Below are 20,312 nucleotides of genomic sequence, written 5' to 3'. Positions count from 1 at the left end.
TGCACACTTCTTCAATAGCACTGCAACCCTCTTGAATTGGTATTCACCCTTGTTGAATTACACTAAATCGTTTTAGAATTACTTCTATCTGGAGAACTGGGCCAAGTTTAGGGTAAAACAAACCGCTCTGGCAGTCACCTTTTGTTGTGAGTAAGGTGACAAAAGTTATTTGAATTTCTAGTCTTATAGAGATGGGTCCTATTTTCACAGAGCATAATAGCCTCAAACTAAAAGAAGTTGTGCCTCCTGTCAACCACCACCATATCGCTTGTTTTGTTTTCCCAGTACCAATCGCTATTTAGCTAATTGTTTGGCGTCCACGTCAATAAAAAGGGTTTGTAGTGAGCACTTTGTGGATGCAGAACCAACCTGTAGTGTTCCGTATCCATCATTAAAGTATGACTTCTAAGAGCCTGTTCCTCGAAAAAAAATTATTCGTCAGCAGTATCAGTCACGTCCTAAAAAGGCCAAAAAGCGTACCTTGTCACCTGACACATCTAATCAGTTAAGTCAGGCAGACTTGTATTGCAGAATACTATTGACAAGCAGAAAGGGATTAATTTCCTGAGTAAAGTACTTTCAGCTGTGTCTCCTAAACTGAGAATATCTAAAAGGCGAGAAATCTTTAATAACAGAAGTCACAGCTTTACAAGGTTGCAAATAAAAGCAGACAAAAAAATGCTGTTTTATACAGGATCGTGCAGTGTGGCTGCATTCAATACGGTATTTTCTTTAATTGAGCCAAATTTACCAGCTGTGAACTAGTGGTGTGCAACAAAGAGGCGTCTGCACAAAGGTGCGGCGAAAATTTTGTAAATGTTAAAAAAAAAATTGTCTTTTAAAGATGAATTTTTTTTGACTTTAATGAGACATCCTTGCCACTGCATTTCCCTTCCACCTAATTGCATCACAAAACATGTAAAATTAAATTTTTGTGGAAAATACATGCTTCTTGGAAATAATATCAGTTTAATTTGAGATCTGTACCCAACAAGTCGGACAAAAGCAAAGAACTGTTTTTTACAACAAAATTTTTTGTCTGACAAGGTATGCAAATTACCAGCCTATTTAATCACCATGACAACGCGATGAAAAAACCGTGAGGTTTCAAGCTGGTAATAAACTGTATAAGTATTTCTTTTATTTAACTTTTATTAACTTTATCTTTAGCATTCGTTGTATGTATTGCGTTGAAGTCATTATTAAACCAATCCATTGTCAATGCCAATGAAAGGTCTGACGAGCTGATATCAGTTAAAGGAATGTAAAAGCACTTTTAAAAGGCTTGTTTATTAAACATGATTTTGATGTAAATATCAAGAATATGGAAGTTGTAAACGTATTGATAAATAAAGGTGAGATGTCATTTGTTGATTAAGGTAGAGCCGACAGTTTTGAAGTTGTTAGACATTGTAACTTTATATAACACTGAATCACTTACGGTTGTTCAAAACATTCAATGTTTAGAATGACGTTCTTTGTGAGCAAATACATTTCCGTTTTCCCGCGTGTGTTATTTATTAACCTCGTACCCGGGGCTATTAGTTTCATACCTGGCAACCAGATTTCTTAAGTCCTTTTCTGTCATAGCAGAAGAGAGGCTGAAACAAGATAGTTGCTTTTAGCCGGCATCTAGAGGAGCCAGTATTTTTTGTAAATGAGAATCATACCCTTTGGTTTGAGCTGAGAAAAGTCTCATTTAACCCTTATATAATTCTTAAATTTGATTCCTTTAATAAATTGTTAAAAAATCGGCTCATATTAACTATAAAAAAATGTGTTCACATTCAAAACATGGATGAATAAGTCAAGAAAATGGTAATATCAAAAAAATGTTTTTTTACACTACCAAAATATTACTTCTCCGAATCAATTTTTTTAAATGTATAATTTCAGAGTAAATAAATTTTGTGACTAAACAGGCGTCAGCATTTCTCTTAAAATATTCTTGAAATTTCTGAAGTTGAGCCTTAATGATTCTTATTCTAAAAGAATTCTTATAAAAAAGTACATATATGGTGCTGTGAATTGCAACCTCGTTCCCAGGGCAATTTTTTGCTTTTTTGCTATCTAAAAAGCAAAAAATTGCCTTGGAAACGAGGTTGTAAATTTATATGTTTACATTCCGGTTTTTGGTATTGGATGTTATTTTTTGTTTGACTTTTTGCTCAAGTTACATATCTTCCAAAGAAAACATCTGTGCGCTCTGTGACTATCATATTTCAACGTGCTGATGGGAAATTTAAGTTTCGTGACAAAATATTTTGAAGAGATGCGGCATCTTGTAACTTTTTTTTGTTCTGTCGACTTTTTTGTAACGTAATATATGTTTTTATAAGAAACAGATCTAGAAGTCTAGTTTCAAAAGGTTCTTGACTTTTGCAGCAAATATAGCTTTAATTTTTTTTCATTGGTCCGACGATTCAAAAGAATATTCAGTGGGAAATAGGTATGGCTGTCCAATTAAGTGTAAAAAAAGTTTTGTGCAACTTTAAAAACTACGATATAAGTTTTGCTAACATCATCTCCTGTCTTGAAATATATTATTCCATAAAATGGCTCATGTTTTTGAAGGAGTGAATTATAAAAACTTTCTCTTTTGTTCACATGCTATAATTAACATATATTTTTTTCTCTATCAAGCTCTCACTATCTTTAAGACAACCTAAACAAGATAAACCAAACACATAAAAACTCAAGACGAAATAGTTAAAGACGAAGTGTCTTAAATTTTATGTGAATGAACTGTATGTAGTTTATCTTTTGTTTGTTTTGTTGTTGTTGTTGTTTGTTTGTTTGTTTGTTTTTTATTTGTTTGTTTTGTTTTGTATTCAAAAATTATGTTTATATGTCAATTTTAATCATGTTTTAGGGTCAGTTTAATACAATAAAGAAACTGGGTACTATTTTACAAGTTGTGTCTTCTTTCTTAACACTTTTAAATGATTCAATACAAAAAATAAAAAGCTTGCTTTTGTTTAGTTTTTTGCAATTAAGACAATATCCTGTTAAAGATGTGTATACACTTAAGATTTATTACTGATGAAGGCATACTTGTTTTTTTTGTGTTTTTTTGTTTTGTTTTGTTTTGTTTTTGCACTAGGAGCGTTTAGCACTGTGTATCTGGTATCGTACTTTGAAAGAATTAATTAGACACGCACTTATCTTCTCCCACTGAATGTTTACTGATTTCGTTAAAAGAATTATAGTTCCTCTTTTCAGGACTTTTTTCCTTTAATATATAAAAGGAGAATACGGTTAGGTTTTTTTGGAGAGTGTTTTGTAATTTGACTAATGATAGATCTTGGAGGAAGAAAGGCAGATTAATATTACAAGTCCCGTGATACACTGTGAACTTTAACACTGACTCTCTCATTTAAACCCTTAAAGATAAGAAAAAGAGTAATGGTTGATGAATTTAACAAGAAGGCGCATGCGCAGGTAAGACACAGTTATTTGGCTATTTATTTTAAATACGTATGCACTGGGTTACATTACAATAAATATCTTAAACCACAGTATAAATGGTCAGACTGCATAAAGGTAAAAACAGTTCAATGTGTATACAGAGCCTTAAGGATTGTAATTACAGTGTTTCGTAGAAAAAAACCCTCGTTTAAAAATATAAACTATAATTGAATGCTTTTAAATGGATTAATGTAAGAAAGGAGTTGGGTATTTCCACATTCCAAGATGGTGGCTGTATCCGTGTACGTCGACATCAAAACACTTTCTCGTTAGTACTACATTTCGTTATTTCTCGGTACTACTTCAATCATTTAGCATATGTTCTTCAATCTTTACGTATTAATTGATACTTCTTTTAACTAGAAGTTTATGTTCAACAATTTGGAATTGTAAGAGTTAATATTTCAAGGTATACCCATCCTATTAGCTGGCTTTTTCTACTCTGACTGTAACTTACTTCAGTTGCACCCCAGAAATAAAAGCATCGACTTTTTGCTTGTAGAGATATACGAATAAGTTATAATGAGGAAGTCATTGGTTGTAAGACTTGAAAAAGACCCTACTCGTGTTCTTATTTTGGAAATGAAGCAGAACAGCTGAGTAGTTATATAAATCTTGACAATAATACAATTGCTTTATACGCGTCAAATTTTTTTTTTTTTTTTATGAAATGTTTTTTATTAAATTGATTCTGGATTTCTTTTAACACTATTTTGGGGGCAGAGGGTAGGGAGCACGGTGGTAACTTTACCGCTCCAACAGTTTATTTTCGATAGCTTTTGGTCCATATGACGCATAGGTTAAAAATTCTTTGACTTTCACTATTTCCCTATTACCGACCTCGTCCCCAGGGTCTTGTGGTCCCTGAGCCGTTATTAAAGAGTGCCCAATTTAATCGAGACAAAATGCCCTGGGAACGAAGTTGCCCTATTACAAGGAAATGTGAAAAGCTTCATTCCCATTAATAAAACAAAAGTGGGATATTTTTACATTTTGCTAGAACTGGTTGGAATAACTTTTAAAAATTAAAAAAAATCATTTTTATTATATTCAAATTACCTCTAAGATGAACTTATAATACACAAAAATTGAAGAAAGTCACATCAGTAAAAAAATTATAAAATCATCATTAGTTTCATTGACGTCAAATTCTTCTTTTGCCAATTTTTTTAATGACAGCTATCTGTCATTTCCAGATTTCCATATGGGTGGTAAAATCACCTGCATCACCTCAATGCGAGACTCAAAATTCTCCACCCTCTGTAATATAGGTTCAAGTAGATATTTTTACCCATTTATATCATATGACTTACATAACACACACGCCCTTGTTGCGAGGGCGTAGGGTGCACAGTCAGGCCACGTGAGTAAAACCAAATCTTTTGTTGTCACATATTTTCCCCAACGAGAAATAAATTTTAAATGTGCCAAATAAAAAGGGTACATGCTTTATCTTTTACAAAAAAAAATCAAGGTGGGATTGGTCCAAACAATAGACCAAAACAATTGGTCTATTGGTTAGAACAATAGAGATATAAAAATAATGACCACCCTAGTTGAAATTTTGATATTTTTAAAATAAATGCATATTCTGATTAAGACTCCAGTGTATTAGCTGATTAACATTTTTTGATTTTTTATTATTTTAAAGACCACGCTACAATTTCTGCATGTCAATTTTTTTCCAGCATTTCTCCATGTTTCAACGTATTATTCGCCGAAACACCTATGCCTGCTTGTACAAATTCGACCCACAACCTTACCTTTTACCGTCGCTAGAACTCTCAGTGTGGTTGAGAAGTCAGCCTTTCTAATTCACGTAGGCACACGGCAAATGCCTAAATTACGTCAGCAAAATTTTGCTAAGGCGAATCTATCGTAAATATATACCGAATATATCGGCGATCGAGAGTACTCCTTAAATACAAGAATTAATAAAGTTCATAACGTGGTCGCTAAGCATTTTCCTTATTTGCCCTAAATAGAATTAAAGTAGTTTGTGTAGTATTTTGACTGTGAACAAGCTGGCTTGGAAGAAAAAGGCTCGAATTTGAAAGACAATTCGTTGACGTCAGACACCAAAATTAAGCCCCATGTAACTGTTTTTGCTGATGTGAGATTATGGATTGCCGAGACGAAACAAAAAAACGAAAATTCACATCGGCATATCTTTGCCGACGTAAAATGGTGGATTGTCGAGTTAAATTAAAAAACGAAAATTCACGTCGGCATATTTTTGCCGACGTGAATTGGCTAAATGCCGACGCGAAACAGTAACAGAGGGGTTCGCGTCGGCAAAAAACTGCCGACGCGAAAAAAAATTAAATAAAAAAGGCTGGAAGTAAAAACATGGGGACGAGGTTGTATTTATGAGCAGCACTGCATCGAAACAGTTTTTGTTTCTTTCTATTTGGGAAAAATGTCTTATCACTAGCTTATTAAAATAGAATAATTCGACGCAAAATAGAGGATTTGAAATTGTCATACAGACTTTTATTACATTTAGACGCAAGCAAGAAATGAGCTAATGGAACCAACTACTTCACCACCGCCACTTTCAGACCGAGCGAAGGTTTTACCTGATAAGGTATGATTTTTTTTATTCTGTTCAAATAAACGATTTAAGGTTTTCTCTATCTATACACTTTTTGTTTTTATTAATATTATTTTTCGAATGTTTATAAGAATTTACTCTCTAACCTTCGCTTTATCACATCTCTATAATAATACGCTAGTTCTGTCTGTCTGTCTGTGACTTTTGCAAAGTGGATAAAATTTCTTTGATAAATTCTATAAAGCATCGCCTATAAATTTGTTCTGTAAATTAGCAAGCTTTAACGTTAAAGCAATATTCACGTCAAAGGAAAGTATATTAAGATTAAGCCATTGCATTGCAATTTTAAATTTAAGGCTAAATAAATTGGAAACGGGTGGAAATAACTGACGTCATCTCCTGCGTGGGTAACTAGGGACTACCTGAGACCAATTTGGGTAAGTTTTCCAAATCTGGGTCACCGAATCCGTTTCGGAATGGACGGGTTAATGACGTCATCAAAAAACTTTTAAACCCTAATATCTCTGCATCCGTTTGTCAAAAGTACAAGGTCCTATACATTTTCTTGATCAGCGTTTCAAGATCTATACGATGAAGGCAACAGGTATACATATTTCTGAAAAAAATTTTTGTGTTATGAAAGGTCTCTACTGATGTCAGCAAGATTTAAATGACGGTTGTTTTTCTCTGTTATCCTGCCTAAGTGGATTTTTCCACAGGCCTTATCGACTAGTCTATATAATAATACGCCAGTTCCGTGTGTCTGTGACAGGCAAAGTGGATGTGTTCATTTTTCTTTGATGTTGCCGAAAAATACATGTCTATTACGTCAAATTTTCTGACGTTACAGCGCGACGTCAATAATACTACTTTAACGTCAATATCCTATATTAAAATAATGAAGCCATTACAGTGCATCTAAAACTTTGAGGGCAAATAACTTGGAAACGAGGTGGTGACGTCAATGATTTTTCACTGCGTGGGTAACTAGGGACCACCTAGGACCAACCGTTTATCAAAAGTACATGATCCTATACATTTTCTTGATCATCATTTTAAGATCTATGCGATGACGGGAACAGGTATACAATTTTCTAAAATTAAATTTTAAGGTTTTGACAGGTCTTTGCTGCTAAAGTCAGCAAAATTTTTAATCCCTGATATGATCTCCTTATGGGTTCGTCGAGAACATATGATCCCGTACATTATTTTGACCAGCGTTTCAACCTCTACACATTACAGACAAAAAATAAACACATTTCGCCAATTTTTTTTATTTGCACTGCACTGCTGACATCAGCAATACATCATTTTTTTATTGACCTTTCGCCTAAGTGGATTATTCCACGGGCTTTATCGACTAGTAAACATATATTTTTCTTCACGTAGAATTATTCAAAGAAATTAGGATGATTTTGGGGTTTCGTACCAAACAGGTCTTAAGTACTGGAAAAGTATACATTTTAGCGTCTAATGCGTCCACTTGCATTTGTTGCGTCCAAATCAATATTTGTTGAGATTCTTGCAATGGTTATATTATATGGCACAAATCAAAACAACAACGTGTTCATAGTTCCTTTTTGTAAGATAAAAAATGTATAATATAAAAAGATGCAAGTACAAGCTCTGCAGTAAGGTTGGTGCATTTATTTAGAAGTTAATCGCTGCGTATTGAATGATTAAATAATGGCACCCCTCAATTATGATACTCTCCTAATGTAAATAAAAGAGGAATAAAAAAAATAAAAATTTCGCGAATTTAAAACGAAAAACTTTGAGGTGACATTGATATTTCCATTCAATCAAAGTTTTGTTTGATTGTTTGATACTACAGATAATTAATCTTAGCTTATTACATATTAATTAACCTTTACTTTTTATGGTGTTAGAGGTAACTTTTGTTCTTGTGTTGTAAAAACATGTTTATTGACCGGAATTTACACACTTTTACATCGGTACATCAGTTTCACCGGAGTTTTTGTACTTTTAAGTTGGTACATTAGTTTCACCGGTCTTCATATATTTTAAATCAGTGAATCAGTTTTACCGGACTTTATACAATTTAAAGTCTGTTACATCAGTTAGTTGTAAAGAATATCTTTACTTTAGATAATTTCACCACCACAATTGTCGAATAAAGTTCCTTCCGATAAGGTTAATTTTGTCAATTTAAATGTTTCGTACTACGTAAGAATTTTTTTCTTTTTCCTTTTTTACATTAAAAGGGTTCCAAAACAAAATGACCATCGTTCATACCTTAGGTAGTCAGTCATAAGTTTTATGACTGACTACCTAACACAATGGTAATAAAGGGAGTAGTACCTCCCACCCTCGAACTCCGGCCTGAATATGCTGTATAAATAAGTGAGGTCGTTTCTTAATTCTAAATTTTTCTTCTACCCCTCACACTTTATTAAGACCCTTCGGTTATTAATTTGAGCACAAGGTGAAAACAATTTAACAGTTTGTATTTAGTGATGTTTTTGTCTGTTAGCTACCATTCCATTGCCTTTTAATTCCTGCGCCTTGTTAAATAAGACCGCCTTGCTTATAAGCTCTCCACGCCCTCTTCTAAATTATTAAGACCCACTCCTGTATTGAAAACCCGAGAGTAAGTAGCATAGCAATCTCGTATAGAACGATCCTTAATAGAAACAACTTCGTACCCATGTATTTAACTGTTGTTTCCACAGTCTCTTCCTGTCATGACCCGAATCAAGAGAGCAGTGATGATGTAAATTTCCAGCTTCGAAACATTTTGTTCATTAACCCAAAAAAGATTTGCACTAATTATCTGAATCAATATAAAGCAATAAAAATGTCTGCTAATCTAAAGTAGCTTGGCAGAGGTAAATTTGGGGACTCTAAAAAAACTTATCTTTTTAATTTCTCAGTTCTTTATCGACCAAGATCATTCTTTTGAATTTAAAAACAGTATTCTTCTTTTGCCTTAGTGTTTATAGAAATTTTACCCTTTTTGAAATTCAGGGGGGGATGGACATTTATTAAGGCTCCTTCTCTTTCAGATATTGTAACTATTTCCGACCCCCTGTTTATTAGAAACCTATGAGTAGACTGGGTTTTTTCTTTTGTTAGGTGATGAATAATTCTAATCATGAAAAACCTCCACACACGCAATTGTCAAAAAAGATCAGCTTACGGATGGTAAGCTGTTAGCTAGTCATTTAAACGTGTTGAAGAAAATATTCAAGTTTCTAGAGTTGCGAAACTAATAAGAGCAGCCCTAGTCTTATCTGTTCTGAATTCTTTCGAACAGAACTTCGTAGAATATAGAAATTAATCTGGTGTATCGATTTTTGTTTTCTAAAAATGTCTCATAATTCTATTCTTACTATTTAAGGTTCCAAACAAAAAAAAGAAAGTAAGTTTTTACTTTTCTGTGTATAGCCAATAGCATAAATATTCAATTTTAACGGTAGAACTAACCTCGTCCCCAGGTCTCTTTTTATCTTTCTGATAATCTCGGACGGCGAGAAGAAATAGTTATCTCCTCTCGCCATGCGAAATTGTTTGTAAAAGAAAAAGACCCTTGAGGACGAGGTTACGGCAGAACTACATTTTGGAGAGTACGTTATTTTCCATTTCAGGTGCGTGAGTTCGCAGATCGGTTGTATGATTACCAGAAGATCTGTTTTGACAAAACCATTGCTGACTGCCAGGACTACTTTTTAGAAGAGTCATGGGAGGACGTAATGTCGAACAACAAGTCCATGACGCAAAACATGCGACTTCAACAGCAAGCACTATGGGAATTTTTAACCACTGAAAGGAATTACATAAAGAAATTGAGGATCGTGGTTCAGGTAAATGAAAAAAAGGATTAAAACGTCAACCCACCACACGTGTTTGTCTAACGCGGTTTCTTATTTCCAGCTTTTATCTTTCAGGTGTTTCAACAATCTTTTAGGATTATCCAAAGCCAAGGGGATCTCGCAGAAATAAAGCACGAAAATATTTTTGGCAATATTAATGAGGTATTATTGGCTAATGATCAATTATGGACTAGCCATATGATTCCTGTGATAAACGAGGCAAGGAAAACTCGAAACCGAATCAGACCAACCACTCTATTGGCTTCGTTTTACAAGGTAACATGTACTTGTCGTATTTCATTCTAATAATAATATTCGGAGAAGGGACTTATCGTTATCAGCTGGCCAACTTGGTTCATTGAATCAAAATTGCGCCGGTAAATTTTTCCGATGAGTTTTGCGGCGATGAATGTGCGTGTTTATTTTTCACTAAGTGATTTTGACATATAGGCAAGATACGGCAATGGATGTAGAGTAATATTAATTAACAGATAAAATAATGGAAAACAAAAAGTGTCACGCTTTGTATATATACTGTTTATAGCACATAAAGTTTTTAGCTAGCCATTGATTTTAGGTTGACGAATTCTTTCAGCCATACGTCAGCTTTTGTTTAAGACAAGACGCCTGTTTGGAGTACCTTCGTGAATTAACAGAAGTACAAGAAACAAAAAGAAGCGAAAAGAGCAAAAATTTTACGGAGTATTTAAGGGTAGGCTTACACTACGTGAATCTATAGTAGTGACTTGATTTTCCTCTGAGATATGATTTTCCTTAATTTTGATTATTAGTGGTGTCAAAGCCTTCCACACGCGCAACGATACATACTGAGAGACTTATTGACGGAACCAATGCAACGAATAACAAGATATCCCTTATTGTTGAAGAAGATAACGAAAGGTACAAAAAATGAGAAAGAAAAAGAGGAGTTGCATATTTTGGTAAGTATATATATAGATATAATCATTATTCATCTCTAAAGGTAGATTTCCACTTAAAAGTGAATTGGAGCGCGGAACAAGAAAAATACTTAAATTTGATTGGCTATTTGCTAATTATTCTTTTGTTGTTGTTTTTAATTTTTTCCCTTTTGAACTGCAAGAAAAGTTGAAATGTTTTCAACTTTCAGTGTGGATCAGAACAAATTGAAGCGGAAAATTTTTTTTCGTTCTGATCCGCTCCAATTCGTTTTTAAGTGAAAATCCACCTTAAACCGTCACATGGAATTAAAACAAAGTTGGCATAAAAGAAATAGTAAAAAAAATTAGTCTATTTTTGTTTACTAATTTTCAGTAAAATACTTGTTGAGTTTAGAAAATATGAAAGTACAGTGGACTTCCGGTAGCTCAAACACCGGTTAACTCGAAATTTTATTAGGTCGAACTGTTTTGTACAGTCCCTTGGACATTTCCTAATACTTCCTTATAAAAACTACTCGTTAACTCAAACCCTGCATAACTCGAACATTCGTTTTCTCGAACCATTTTTTGGTCACCCTTAAGTTAATTTCTTTGGATAACTCGAACTGTTTAGCGTCTAAGTAGAAAATAGATATTCGAAAAATGAATACTGGTATGTAAGTCAATTTGGGATCGTTTTTTTAAAAGGAGAGAAAAAACAAAATTGGTCAAAACTTGGTGAAAATAGGTGGTTGGTAAAAGAAAAGGTCGGTAAGAAATTTTGTCCGACACAAAATTCAGACACTTTTTACTGATAAAGTAACTTTAAGAAAAAAAAATTATAATTTCGAAAACTAAAGAAGTATTCTTTCTGCATTTTTTATGCTTTGGGGTACTTATTATCTGAAAAAGCATGTCCACATAATATTTTTTTTAGCTTAAAAAAGTGGAAGAATTTATATCAAACATCAATAAAACACTTCGTAAAAAGTTTGAAAGAGAAAAACTGGACAAATGTTTGAATCAGTTCGAATATTATACAACAATGCAAGCAGCGAATGAAGAAGTGAAATGGGTAAGTCATCATGTGCTTATGTGTTGGATAAAACTTAACCCTGAAAGGCCGGCTCCTTTTTCAAAAGACCTGTTTTTCAGTCAAAAATAATGAGCTTCTTCTTCAGCGTCACTTGAGCCATGATTGGTGGCTAATTACAAAACCTAAACGGTCTGTGTTTGGTACCTTTGGGTAGCACAATTCAAAACATGGAGAGTACTTTTCCTAACAACCTATTTATCAAGAGTTATGGCGGTCCCACTGTGGGACTGTTGTTGTCCGATTTTACCCGATTTTACCCGATTTTACCCGCATATTTGCAAGACTTGTTTTTTAAGGGTTTATGTTCGAATTGGAGTGTGGTGTAAACAAACTCGAGTATAAAAACCAAAAGCGTTGTTTTTTTCTCAGAGAACTGTAAAGAAACTAATGCGTACAAAAAAATGTAAACATTAAACGAAGATGTCACGTGACCCCAGCCAATCGCGTGTCCCTGTGGCAACTTCGTCTCCATGGCATTGGACTAATAATATAACAAAATTTGGTTAAAGTATTTAAATGTAATTTGTCGATTAGTTAACAAAAAAAACTAGGTGCTAAATGGGTGACAGAAAATTTTGTAACAAAATAGATCTGCGACATTTTCATAATCTTTTAACTATAATAACTATTTTAATATATAATATATAATAAAATCTTTTAAATTAAAAGGAATAATGAAAATTTTACACGGAATATGTGTAGGCTCTTTTTCAAGACTTGAAGTCATTAGGCTCACGAAATAAGATAAAATATTTAAGCTTAGGAATGTTTAAACTGTGTCAAGAATGTTTCAGAACGAAAGTAAATTGACCAAGATGTAGAGATTCTTTTACTCTTCAGATAAGAGATACATTAACGTTTGTTGAAATTAACGCTTAGTTCGGCCATAATAAGTGACATTGTAATCATTAGAATTGAAACTAAGCTGGGTTGTAAAAACTTTGATACTACAGTTGACTCTCCCTAATTCGAATTCCCACAGGGGAAAACTTTGTTCAAATTATAGGAAGATTGGAATTATAGAAAGTCTCTGTAATTCGAACTTTCACCTTCAGAGAGTGAAAATTCGAATTACAGAGAGAAATTACGAGATCAAGAAAACATAATTCAAGTTTCGCTCATTCTTTATTTTCATAGTCTAGACAAAAAAGAAATTCTATTTGAAAAACTTTTGAGTATTTGATTGTTTTACATTGGAGACGATCTCTTTCGACAATACGAATTGCGTCACCAAGTGCAAGACCAACGTTTTGAAAAATAATGTTCGAAAGACAATTTTTGAATTTTAGAAAAACATTCAAATTTTTCAAATCCCTGTTTACACTTTAAAATTCAAATAAGGGAGAGAATCGTGTTGAAGGGATTGAAAAATAAGTTCGAATTAAAGAAATATTCGAATTATAGAGATTCGAATTAGAGGGAGTCAACTGTAAATAAAAAAATAATAACCTTGGTTGTGGCAGCAAAAATTACTATACTTCGCATGACATAAGTAAATAACCGAGTAACTTCGTTCCCAGGTCATGTTGCCTTTCTAATATGTTCGATAGCAGCCGCTCCATAATAATTGCTCAGGAGCCAAGAGAACCTGGGTAGAGGGATGAATAACTGGAATCTTGATTCATTATTTCTTCTCGCGAATAGTTTCTAACAACAATGAACTTATTCAATCACTGAATGTGTTTAGACGGCCATAGATTTTCTTCGCGTGGATATTCAGAACTTACCCACAAAAGAGCAACGATGCGTACTGAAGAACGGACCAATGAAATTGATCGAAAAAAAAGCGCGCGTAAGTAGCTTTATTTTATTTTAATTAAAACACGAGTTAGCTACAAAACATTATAAGAGGTTTGTTTACGTATATGTATTTATAAGTATGTATACAACTTGGGGATAAAAAAACGTCGACAAGGATTGACAAAACGTTCTCAACGTGACTGGAAAGTTTTGGCCACTTTTTCTAACCAATCCTTTTGACCTACAAGGACAAGATACCTTATCGGTAAATAAAAAGTCGGCAAAAATATTATATACTTGGACAAAATATAACCAATTTCCAAACAAAAATGATCAAAAAAGTTTAGATTCGGAAGTTAAAACAACAACAACAACAAAAATGGTTATAGGTATATGAAAAAGTTTAAGTTCAGTCAATTTCAAGAATAATTGCATACAACTGATAAAAATTAGCAACAAAAGGAAAAACGGCAAAAAAGGTGGTCGGCAAAAAAATTTTACCCGTAAAAAATCAGCAAAATAAAAAATCAGCAAAAAAATTAAAAAGAAATCGGAAAAAAAGTTAGGTCGGAAAAAAAATGTCGGAAAAAAAGTTTGGTCGGAAAAAAAAGGTTGGCAAAAAAGTTTGGTCGGTAATAAAAAAGTCGGCAAAAAATATTAGTCATCTAGCCAAAACTTAATCACTTTTTGCCGACTTTTTGTGTAACCAGTTTATAATGAAATAAAAAGAGACAAGAATTACACATATAACTCCATATAATCTGTAACTTTTCCATAGAATGAAACAAACGTGGAAGGTTTTCTATTCACAGATATATTTCTGATGGCTAGACACAAGAAGAGCGCTAGCACATTCCGTTTAATCCGTCAGTTGTTTCATTTGGATAAGGTCAAACTGATCAAATCTGAGGTCTCCGATAATTGCATTGTTTTTATTTACTTGGATGAGTTTGGATTGCTGCAAACAACCTTCTTGTTGGAGGTAAATGAAAACGAAAGAGACGTATGGGTGGCAGCTATCGAAAAAGCGAGAGTAAGTTAAATAGACTTAAAGGTAATACAAAATGATTCTTGTATAAAATCTTCATCTGGTTTGACCAATAACTAAAACCGACTGTTCTAAGTGTTTCTAAGTATAAATCCAGTTTTGCTGAGTTGGTTCGGAAATTGAGCCAGCTCGCCTACATATAAACAGCCAACAGATAAAAAGTGTACTTCCAGACGCCATTTTGGTATCGCCTACCACATCGTGTAGAAATAATTATGTTGTTTTTTCTTTAGAGACGATATCAAAACGCAAAAAATGGTAGAGGTTCAACATTAGATTTTTTTCAAGATGCAAATACGACGGCAACAGACACAGATTTAAAAGTACTCTCACCGTCTCACAGCACAGTGAGCGATAGTTCTTTTTTTGACAAACCGCAAAATAATGGAGCTTTGAATGCTGACCAAAATGTCAGATCAAGTGATACACCAAATGATATAAACAGAGACATGTCGTCATCTCAGCCGCCTTTTGAAACTATTCCAGAAAACCACATTGCATCATGGGTACTAGACAGTCACAAAAATTCACAATTGGGCGTCGACTACATACCTAATGGTAATCGTCTAGGAGACAGCTTTCGTAGTCATAAGTCGGAAAGTGATGCGATAAATAATTCTTCCGGTGGCAGGCAGCTACGGAAGTGCAACAGTGTACCAGAAATTGCTAATCTTGACAATATTAACGAAATAACACATCAAGAAACGAACCTGGTAAACGAAAACAAAAAATCAGAAAGAGCAACAACTCCGACTAATCTAAGTTCTGGCTCAGATAGCAGTGGTACCTTCCAAACATCAAATGAAAATAAAAATAACAAAGATAAAAATAACGATCTAAAATCCGACAAAACACTGACGTCAAATACACGTCATTTGATCCATGAAGCAGTCGAATTAAATTCATTACATTCAAACAAAAAACAATTTGTGTCTGTACATACGCAAACTGATGATCATTCGCAATGTACGGAGGAAAAGCGCAGTACAGAAGTAGCTGCTTCATACAGAATCGATATGCAGGAACAACAACAACAAACCAATATCTCGTTTAGCACGAGCATGTTCCACAAGGAAAATGATGAATACGATGACGTTGTGATTCAACCACGAAATGGTATTGATGTCACCAATAATGACTCGTATTATGCAGAAAATTATCTAGACAACATATGATTACACTCGCCAAAAATCTCTAACAATGGAAAAATACGCATGATTTTAATAGGTAACTGGCTACCTCATCCGCGTAAAAAAAAACAGGACTGTAGGTGACAGCTAGACTTGAGGGCTAGGGAGAAGCACTTTAATCTCTTTGATCGGGTGAAAACACGTCTTCTGCAGAAGTCTCTTCCCTATTTACAATGCATGATCGACAACAAAAAATCTCAGACCGGCCCTGCTTTAGTACTCTTCATAGTTTTTTTGTAAGCAAACACAGTCTTGATTTTCTTCATATGACAAACCAACTGTGACTTAATAAATTAAGGTTAATAACAGGGAATAAAAGATCAACAATTGTTTCTGAGATATTTCTTGTCCTAACAGTTGAAAGAAATTCCTACTAATTTCGACAAAAATTGATTTCAAACTTTTTCTTCTTGAGAAGATAGCCAAATAGTAACAAGCAAGCAACATTCAAACCTGCAAAAAAAGGGAAATTTAACTGACCAGCACTGTGCTAATTTTTTAAATAGATTCTGATAAAAATAAGCCAGTGTTTGCAGAGTTAACAATACACAAGCTTTTATGAGCAACATAATCTTGACTGAGTCTTAATATTGCTAGAGTTCTATAATTTACAGGCTTGAATGTTGCTCACCCTTTGCTTATTGACTATCTACTAGCAACCTCGACCCCAGGGTATCTTGTGTCTTTTTTAGCACAGGTTTATCGATACGAGCATCGATGTCGGAAAAGATACAAGATACCCAGGGAACGAGGTTTTATCTACTAGGCGAAACCAAATCCACACCAATACGTTATCAGTTGGATTGGTGTGGATAAAAATCAAACTTCTGTTTTGTTGTTGACATAACTTTTAGAACAAACAAAGAACAAAAAAAGCCTGATGAACTATTGTTGTTTTCATAATCTCTTTTGTTTGTTCCTTTTCTTTTTTTATGCACTAACTTAACGCTGGCTCTGTTTCACAAAATGCTTGCTTTGTTGAAAGGTCTCACGTTCTTTATGTTGCTTGTATGCCAAAAAGAATGTGTAGCTTCTGCAATAATAATAAAAATTCTTATCGAAATTTTTAATGTTTTTCTTTGATAATAGAATTTTTTTATTTAAATTTGTAAATATGAGCAGGTTTGTATAATTTACTCGAAAATACATACATTTTGTCATACTTTAACATTATAACACATAGTGCAATAAAGTCAAACAATAGAATTTTCTTCGTCTCATAAAGGTGGATTTCCCAAAGGCGAATTGGAATGGATCGGAATAGTGACTTATTTGGTTAATAAAATATTTTTGCGGATAGAAAAGGAAAAAATAGAAAAATAAAATTAATTAAATATAAAAATTTATCATTCTTGTCTGTTTCGATCAGTTTTGCTTTTCAGTGAATGGGAATCCACTTTAATCATCCTCTTTAACGGTTGACATCCTTGTGCCCAAAAAATCTTGCCTCCTAATAATGGCCCAGGGACAAAGATGGTTATAATTTACGAAAAATTTAGGCATTAAGCCACTAACACTATTGCTTATCATTTTAACACGAGTTATTTCGTATTTACAGTAAACTTACAGTAACAAGACGTATGATATACGCAAACAACCTCGCGAATAAAGTTTACAAAAAGCTGTCTATCAAATTGGGATTTTTGTTACGAAGTTAGACACGACATATTTTACTATTCAGATACGCAATAATATTTGTTACACACTTATTTTTCAAAATTGATTTGTGAGACCTTCCTGAACGGAAAATTCCTCGAACTTTTAATTTTCGATGGGTCCGTCTTGGGTGAACCGACTGACAGGAAAAAGAAAGACCACAAACCCACAAACCCCCAAATTTGCGAAATTCATTAATTCAGTTAATTCTGCCTACATTCACTTTTAAAAAGTTTGGTGGAAACACCTTTATTTACTAGTTAGTTAAACAAGTGTTTTGAACACTTGTCTTATCTTTTTAAAAAAGAAAAAAGAAAAAAAAGTAAAAAAAGTTACCAAGATGAGATTCGAACACACGACGACTCCCGTGTTGGTGCTCAGAGAGGCAAAAATTTCCATTCTCGTAGGACACATTTGCGTTTTAATACAAGCTCACGAGCTTGTAATAATTAAGGACTCTGAGAGAACTTTACCAAACGTTTAAAGTCAAGCAAAGCTCTATCACCATCCCCTCACAAATCGGCCGAAGAATAAAAAAAAATCTTATATCCGCCCATGAAATGCATAAAGATGAAATTTGCCCAAACCAGACATGATTGGTGCAAATAAGATGTTTTTATTGAGATTATTTTATAACTGTTCAACCTGAAGTGAACCAATCCGGTCTCAATGTTAGTCTAACTTATATATGAAGCCTCCTTATAGCGGACATCTTTAATAGCAACCTCATCCCCAGGGTCATGTGGTCCCTGAGTCGTTATTATGGAGTGACCAACGCTATCAACTTCATCAACAAGGCAAAATGCTCTGGGAACGAGATTGCTTTTATAGCAGATACCTCTCTATAGTGGACATCTTTTATAGCAGATACCTCTCTATAGTAGACACCTTTTATAGCAGATACCTCTCTATAGCGGACGCTATTACAACTCCCAATCCACATTATGCACTAGAGCTGAACTCTTCTAAGCAGACACACACAACAATAGGTCATTGAACATTTCTTGCAAGAAATTTGTTTATTCTTATGACAATGTTTTACACTGTCGCATAAGGATTATTTGATTCTTGTTATTTTGTATTTTAAAGCTTTTCCCGGGCTACTTTTTGGAATAAAAGTTGAATGAAAGCGTAAATTAATTTCTCTTTTTAGCCCCCATAAGGCTTTTTTTGTTATAGATGGAGAGGGGGCTTAGCAGAAAGGAGTTAAATGTAGGGAGGGGTTAAATAAATAATATAATTAAAAGTCCAACATCTATTTTGAACATCATAACAAAATTAACCTAACACTAACATATTATCGCACGTAATGTAGTGGGTTCGTCTGCGGCTCCCAGTTCTGGGGACCGCGGATCGAAGCCCGCTCACTGCTTGGCATTATGTTAGTAATGAACAAAGTAGTTCTTTTTCAATATAATTTAACCTATTATCCATGATTTCCTACTTATTTGTGACGTCCAACAGCGTTGTTATCTACGTCATTTCATGCATTATGCATAGAAGTTAACCAGTACAAGCTCCATACTTGATGCACACTATTCATCAGGGTTAGTTGAAAATGCACGAATTTCAAAGTAACAAACATCGGGCCCTATGCGAGGGCGTTGCAAAAATGGGAGGCTAAAGTAAGGGGTCTGAAAAGAGGAATTGTGGTAGTTAGGACAATATGTCGTCTGTGGAATCCTTTTTCTGGCAAGAATAGATTCTAAATAAACTTTTCGGTCGATTTTACTATACACTATAACACCAAATGCAGGTTTTTATGCAATATAAGCTGATTTAAGGATGAACCTCTATATATCGGGCACCTGCACAGGGACACTTTTCGAGGTTCGAGTTTGTTTTAAGATTATCGCTTATATTGATAACGTATAAGGCTTCATTGTAAGTATTTCGCAACTGGTCAAAAAATTACCTCACAAGTAAGAAATAATTAATAACAAACGTACAGCTGTTGTAAAAAACGTTTAGCAAAGCATTAAGAAAAATATAAAAATGGCTGGTTCTGTGCGCCCTTTTGAGACCAAGCTAAAATTTTCACGTGGGACGGGAAAAAATTTATTTGTTTGTTTGTTTGTTTGTTTAAAGTTGGATCCAGTATAGTTACAAGGTACTAATTTACACCAACTATCAAATTAAAACATGTAAATACTAAGTGATAAAAATACAAATAAAATACTCCCCGAATGAGCAGCACAGAGTTTACGTTGGCAGTTTCAACGTGCCGGATAACAGATTTGAATTCTTTTAGATTTGTCACATTTTTGACACACGCAAGTAGGTAATTTCAGGCTAGGCTAGCGTGAAATTGAAAAGAATTCTGACCGATACTGCTTTTAGAAGGTGGAATGACAAGTACAGTACCACGCCTAAGACTATAAGTAGTCCTCCTTCTTTTGAAAAATATCCCATATCAGTTCAGGGTTCAATCCATGAAGACACATCAAAGTATCAGTTTAAGTGTCCGCTTTAGAAAGGTTTAAATTGTACTTTGTCTCAAAACAAATCCTTTTTTGTTTGAAGAAAGGGGGGAACATAATTCACTTACAAACATGTGTTTTATTTTAAACATACAGTTTTATTAAAATAATATACAAACAAGAAGCCCTGTGGCTTAAAGATTTCCGCCATTAGCAATAATCTGAAAAAGTACTGAATTTTGAAGAGGACTGGGGGAACAAAATCATTGTATGTTCTAAAATTTTAAAATTCAATTTTTGATTATTATTGTAACTGTAAATCATAGCTAACTTAGCTTACATAAACTTCATTTCTCTATATAAGAACAATTTTAAAAGAAAAATAATAAACCTGAAAATTGATGAACA

General features: G+C 33.8%; 1 protein-coding gene across 10 annotated transcripts; it reads left to right on the top strand.

Annotated features, from left to right (window-relative positions):
• Nucleotides 1-1,185: 1,185 nt before the first annotated feature.
• On the top strand, nt 1,186-16,990 carry LOC130642003 (pleckstrin homology domain-containing family G member 6-like). Of its 10 annotated transcripts, XM_057449064.1 has the most exons (14): nt 3,635-3,736; nt 3,832-3,877; nt 5,975-6,055; nt 8,132-8,209; nt 9,119-9,187; nt 9,384-9,404; nt 9,631-9,846; nt 9,931-10,131; nt 10,433-10,567; nt 10,647-10,796; nt 11,692-11,829; nt 13,538-13,642; nt 14,369-14,623; nt 14,872-16,990. In XM_057449064.1, the coding sequence occupies exons 3-14, from the start codon at nt 5,996-5,998 to the stop codon at nt 15,811-15,813; spliced, it is 2,370 nt and encodes a 789-aa protein (XP_057305047.1). In that variant the 5' UTR covers nt 3,635-3,736; nt 3,832-3,877; nt 5,975-5,995; the 3' UTR covers nt 15,814-16,990. The 10 variants fall into 10 exon arrangements, with proteins under 10 accessions (XP_057305048.1, XP_057305052.1, XP_057305044.1 ...); XM_057449065.1 differs by lacking the exons at nt 3,635-3,736; nt 3,832-3,877 and adding an exon at nt 1,186-1,355; XM_057449061.1 differs by lacking the exons at nt 3,635-3,736; nt 3,832-3,877 and adding an exon at nt 2,560-3,441.
• The last annotated feature ends 3,322 nt before the right edge of the window (nt 16,991-20,312 follow it).

This window comes from Hydractinia symbiolongicarpus, chromosome 4 (genome assembly GCF_029227915.1).
Source record: "Hydractinia symbiolongicarpus strain clone_291-10 chromosome 4, HSymV2.1, whole genome shotgun sequence".
Classification (NCBI taxonomy): domain Eukaryota; kingdom Metazoa; phylum Cnidaria; class Hydrozoa; order Anthoathecata; family Hydractiniidae; genus Hydractinia; species Hydractinia symbiolongicarpus.
The sequence above is the reverse complement of the archived record's forward strand: the minus strand, read 5'-3'. Positions and strand labels throughout refer to the sequence as shown.

Coding starts and splice junctions, on each gene's coding strand:
- LOC130642003 (XM_057449061.1), top strand. CDS start 3,406: ATGGTTGATGAATTTAACAAGAAGGCGCATGCGCAG. Junction 13,643..14,368: donor TGATCGAAAAAAAAGCGCGC/GTAAGTAGCTTT, acceptor ACTTTTCCATAG/AATGAAACAAACGTGGAAGG. Junction 14,624..14,871: donor CAGCTATCGAAAAAGCGAGA/GTAAGTTAAATA, acceptor TTTTTTCTTTAG/AGACGATATCAAAACGCAAA.